Genomic DNA, 6076 nt, shown 5'->3' with positions numbered 1-6076 from the left:
TCGAGAAATGACAAATCGCATACAAAGAGCTCAGTCCTGCTCAAAATCACTGCATGTTAAGCTTCTTGCAACCATTGGTGAGTGTGCTCCTCTTGGCTATAAATGTTCATTGGTAATATGGTAATTTTGTCGTCTTCTAATGCATCTCTTTTAAGTCTGAGATATTCAATTCAATTCAAATTCATGAAAGTCCTATAAGAAGGAGAGTAAAGGAGAACTTGTCACCTCGACTAAGAGAGCGAGAGCCACTCATGAGGAGGAACTGGTGCATTAGACATACATCCTCCCGTTTTTGATAGATCACTTTTATTCGTCACTGGTATGATGCAGCCATTTGAGCTTAGTAGGAATGGTTAGGATGATGGCTAAGAGTGGTAAACTTTTTCGGTTTGACTGCAGAGGTAAGTGGGTATAAATTGCGAGGCTGTTATCCATCATCAGGTGCTTGGAACACTGTAAAATACGCTTAAATTTGGGCTCTTAAAGGAGGACCTATCGCTTTGACGGATGATGTGCACGTGGATAAATTCATGAAGGTATACTTTTTCCACAGAAACTCAATCTATTTGGAATGAATGTCATACCTTATGAGATCAACCAACTGATTATATCAAGAGCATGCACGAGTGTGTACACCCGTATGCGTTCAATACGCTAACCAACTCTGAAACGATGCAATAAAGTGACTCTTCTTAATTAACTGCTTTATTCCAGGGAGAACCATGGTCATGTGGACGACCATAGTACATAGAGTGATCAATTCTAGCTCAGTACATGGAGCCGTGCGATTGGTAGGATTTTACTCAGCATGAGCCATGAGCATCGGGCTGCTCAGTTACAGGCGTATTCACAGCAGAGCCTGGATTGTGCGTCAATCCTTTCGTGTGTGCAATGGCTAGCAACCGTTAAAAGCATAAAACAGTGTCATCTTCTGGTCGGAGAGAGCCTTCTAGCATTTAATGCACATGATGAAAATATCCTGGGTCAAATGCTTTATTTAATATACAGGGTTGTCTGATCATTAAGGCCATCACTATAGGTTACACACGTACGCACTTGTGTATTCCACGAAGACATGACAACAGGTCCAGCTATTAATATTGATCTAGGGTTACCGCAGAACTGCTTTATGTGGCCTCCATGGATAAAGTCGCATCATCATTGATGCCTCAGGGAACCAGGCGGTCATGAACCCTACTAATATCATGCGCGATGTAAAATTCTAATTGGGGGGCAATTCACCTATAAATCCTTCAAGGGATCATGTAGCGCAGGCCATTCAAGTTGATAAATTTGAGAGAGAAGCCAGAGATTGAAATTAATTACCGCTGCATGCTGAAGCATGTTGCTGCGTAGAATATCTTGTCTGTGGCATTGTTGAGGGTAAAGGAGACAGCAGAAGCATATTTGGGCAAGAAGGTGGAAAATCCAGTGATCATATTACCAGATTATTTCCATAATAGCCAACGTCACACCATGATTGGTGTTGACAAAATAGAGGGCCTACAATGGAATGGGCAAAGTCAACGAAGTAGGAACTGTTGATGGTGGCATGCGCATGGGTGGTGAGGACCTAAATTCTCGAATTTTAAACTCTGTACCGAGATGTTCTTGCAAAGACACAAGGAAAAATTTAACAATTAAACTAAAAACCATCAATCGCTCAGGAAAGGAATGTGCGAACGCAAAGAGGAGTTGAAGTTGAATAAGTGCAATAACAAAGGTGTAAAATCGTTGTTTGAATACATTAATTTCCCTACATCCATCACACTGGATTGATATGAGCAGTCACACTCAGACCTCTTTACCAGGACGCCGGATGCCGTGGATGAGCCTCAAAGGCTGGGCAGGGCTGATGCAGTAGTGCGACGCGTATACCGAAGGTGCAGCAGTTGTTACAGGACTTCCTTAGTGCCAGCAAGTTAAATAAGTCCACTCTGACTAGTGAAAAGTCGTTGATGTTGGCTGAAGTTGCCATACTCCTACTGAATTTGGGAACAGCATGTGCTGTAATAACGACAACAATACACGCTGCAATATCAACAATAAACCATCAAATTCAAAACACCTAATTAGTGGCCCTCTGCTATACTTCTCATGATCGAGTCAGCCTTTTTAAACCTTTCCTGCCTGCCTTAGGATGCTATTCTTAATCCTGTTCTTTTCTGCCCATCAAGGTACTGAAGCCGATATAGGTCTTTTGCCATCACACGAAGCCAACGATGACAATTTCAACACTTTCCCTGAGGCTATGACTATGTCCGTTCAAAATGAAAACAGAAAAGTTATACCCTGTTGAGGTAGACACAATTAGCTAAAATGATAAGCAAACAATGGGCGAATATTTGTGGTTTTTAAGCTAAAATTTCGTTGATGCCTCAAAGTTTAAAGAGGAGGCTCATTTCATTAGAAGCGAACACAACAGTCTAATAGTTAAGTTAATCCTCATCAGACTTAATAGGCTAAACGGCATGGTTAACACTACCTACCCAAGCACATATCTGTTTATTTATCCATTCACCACTTCCCGACCTGTCAGGCATGAAGCTCAGATAAGTTTACTCAAATAGAGAAGCCTTCAAATGCTTCGATTGCTTTGTCAGTTTTGGCAGTCCTTGAGATAAGTGGCAAGACATTATCCATCTTTATGTCTAGAGCTGTTGCAATATCTCTGATAATGTTATTCGTGAGGGTAGAAGTTGGCGGACCCATGTTAAGGAGGATAAGTAGCCCTGTCTTTCGTGGAGCCAGTGTTAGGCATTATGATACAAGCCAAATTTGGACAGACCATGAAGAAGTACGTCTACGATAAGCATGCATGTTATGTTTTCTAAAAGCCTAAAATTTCATGGCCACTAGCAGTGCTCTTAATTTAATTTCTTTCTAGTTGACATCACCTGTGGGTGTACTTCAATTGCTGTAAGGAGGTGAGAGGGAGATCAATCCATGTCTGTAGCACGGCTAACTTTACCATCGAGAAATGACAAATCGCATACAAAGAGCTCAGTCCTGCTCAAAATCACTGCATGTTAAGCTTCTTGCAACCATTGGTGAGTGTGCTCCTCTTGGCTATAAATGTTCATTGGTAATATGGTAATTTTGTCGTCTTCTAATGCATCTCTTTTAAGTCTGAGATATTCAATTCAATTCAAATTCATGAAAGTCCTATAAGAAGGAGAGTAAAGGAGAACTTGTCACCTCGACTAAGAGAGCGAGAGCCACTCATGAGGAGGAACTGGTGCATTAGACATACATCCTCCCGTTTTTGATAGATCACTTTTATTCGTCACTGGTATGATGCAGCCATTTGAGCTTAGTAGGAATGGTTAGGATGATGGCTAAGAGTGGTAAACTTTTTCGGTTTGACTGCAGAGGTAAGTGGGTATAAATTGCGAGGCTGTTATCCATCATCAGGTGCTTGGAACACTGTAAAATACGCTTAAATTTGGGCTCTTAAAGGAGGACCTATCGCTTTGACGGATGATGTGCACGTGGATAAATTCATGAAGGTATACTTTTTCCACAGAAACTCAATCTATTTGGAATGAATGTCATACCTTATGAGATCAACCAACTGATTATATCAAGAGCATGCACGAGTGTGTACACCCGTATGCGTTCAATACGCTAACCAACTCTGAAACGATGCAATAAAGTGACTCTTCTTAATTAACTGCTTTATTCCAGGGAGAACCATGGTCATGTGGACGACCATAGTACATAGAGTGATCAATTCTAGCTCAGTACATGGAGCCGTGCGATTGGTAGGATTTTACTCAGCATGAGCCATGAGCATCGGGCTGCTCAGTTACAGGCGTATTCACAGCAGAGCCTGGATTGTGCGTCAATCCTTTCGTGTGTGCAATGGCTAGCAACCGTTAAAAGCATAAAACAGTGTCATCTTCTGGTCGGAGAGAGCCTTCTAGCATTTAATGCACATGATGAAAATATCCTGGGTCAAATGCTTTATTTAATATACAGGGTTGTCTGATCATTAAGGCCATCACTATAGGTTACACACGTACGCACTTGTGTATTCCACGAAGACATGACAACAGGTCCAGCTATTAATATTGATCTAGGGTTACCGCAGAACTGCTTTATGTGGCCTCCATGGATAAAGTCGCATCATCATTGATGCCTCAGGGAACCAGGCGGTCATGAACCCTACTAATATCATGCGCGATGTAAAATTCTAATTGGGGGGCAATTCACCTATAAATCCTTCAAGGGATCATGTAGCGCAGGCCATTCAAGTTGATAAATTTGAGAGAGAAGCCAGAGATTGAAATTAATTACCGCTGCATGCTGAAGCATGTTGCTGCGTAGAATATCTTGTCTGTGGCATTGTTGAGGGTAAAGGAGACAGCAGAAGCATATTTGGGCAAGAAGGTGGAAAATCCAGTGATCATATTACCAGATTATTTCCATAATAGCCAACGTCACACCATGATTGGTGTTGACAAAATAGAGGGCCTACAATGGAATGGGCAAAGTCAACGAAGTAGGAACTGTTGATGGTGGCATGCGCATGGGTGGTGAGGACCTAAATTCTCGAATTTTAAACTCTGTACCGAGATGTTCTTGCAAAGACACAAGGAAAAATTTAACAATTAAACTAAAAACCATCAATCGCTCAGGAAAGGAATGTGCGAACGCAAAGAGGAGTTGAAGTTGAATAAGTGCAATAACAAAGGTGTAAAATCGTTGTTTGAATACATTAATTTCCCTACATCCATCACACTGGATTGATATGAGCAGTCACACTCAGACCTCTTTACCAGGACGCCGGATGCCGTGGATGAGCCTCAAAGGCTGGGCAGGGCTGATGCAGTAGTGCGACGCGTATACCGAAGGTGCAGCAGTTGTTACAGGACTTCCTTAGTGCCAGCAAGTTAAATAAGTCCACTCTGACTAGTGAAAAGTCGTTGATGTTGGCTGAAGTTGCCATACTCCTACTGAATTTGGGAACAGCATGTGCTGTAATAACGACAACAATACACGCTGCAATATCAACAATAAACCATCAAATTCAAAACACCTAATTAGTGGCCCTCTGCTATACTTCTCATGATCGAGTCAGCCTTTTTAAACCTTTCCTGCCTGCCTTAGGATGCTATTCTTAATCCTGTTCTTTTCTGCCCATCAAGGTACTGAAGCCGATATAGGTCTTTTGCCATCACACGAAGCCAACGATGACAATTTCAACACTTTCCCTGAGGCTATGACTATGTCCGTTCAAAATGAAAACAGAAAAGTTATACCCTGTTGAGGTAGACACAATTAGCTAAAATGATAAGCAAACAATGGGCGAATATTTGTGGTTTTTAAGCTAAAATTTCGTTGATGCCTCAAAGTTTAAAGAGGAGGCTCATTTCATTAGAAGCGAACACAACAGTCTAATAGTTAAGTTAATCCTCATCAGACTTAATAGGCTAAACGGCATGGTTAACACTACCTACCCAAGCACATATCTGTTTATTTATCCATTCACCACTTCCCGACCTGTCAGGCATGAAGCTCAGATAAGTTTACTCAAATAGAGAAGCCTTCAAATGCTTCGATTGCTTTGTCAGTTTTGGCAGTCCTTGAGATAAGTGGCAAGACATTATCCATCTTTATGTCTAGAGCTGTTGCAATATCTCTGATAATGTTATTCGTGAGGGTAGAAGTTGGCGGACCCATGTTAAGGAGGATAAGTAGCCCTGTCTTTCGTGGAGCCAGTGTTAGGCATTATGATACAAGCCAAATTTGGACAGACCATGAAGAAGTACGTCTACGATAAGCATGCATGTTATGTTTTCTAAAAGCCTAAAATTTCATGGCCACTAGCAGTGCTCTTAATTTAATTTCTTTCTAGTTGACATCACCTGTGGGTGTACTTCAATTGCTGTAAGGAGGTGAGAGGGAGATCAATCCATGTCTGTAGCACGGCTAACTTTACCACTAACTACTAGAGTTGCATACGCTATATGTTCCCTTTTCGTCCATGGCAACATGCATCGAATAGTCAGTCAGGAGTAGAAACAGCAATGACCAATATCTCATGCATCGACTGATCCCTACTCCTGGACCC

General features: G+C 41.7%; 1 protein-coding gene across 1 annotated transcript; it reads left to right on the top strand. All coding sequences in view use genetic code 11, as the record gives it.

Annotated features, from left to right (window-relative positions):
- Positions 1-808: 808 nt before the first annotated feature.
- EGR_08486 (hypothetical protein) lies at positions 809-2299 on the top strand (the record flags this gene model as incomplete). The annotated part of the gene is made up of 2 exons (XM_024497735.1): positions 809-866; positions 2178-2299. The coding sequence occupies 2 exons, from the start codon at positions 809-811 to the stop codon at positions 2297-2299; spliced, it is 180 nt and encodes a 59-aa protein (XP_024347876.1).
- Between the last annotated feature and the right edge of the window lie 3777 nt (positions 2300-6076).

The sequence above is a fragment of the Echinococcus granulosus genome, assembly GCF_000524195.1.
Source record: "Echinococcus granulosus chromosome Unknown EG_S00107, whole genome shotgun sequence".
NCBI lineage: Eukaryota > Metazoa > Platyhelminthes > Cestoda > Cyclophyllidea > Taeniidae > Echinococcus > Echinococcus granulosus.
The sequence above is the reverse complement of the archived record's forward strand: the minus strand, read 5'-3'. Positions and strand labels throughout refer to the sequence as shown.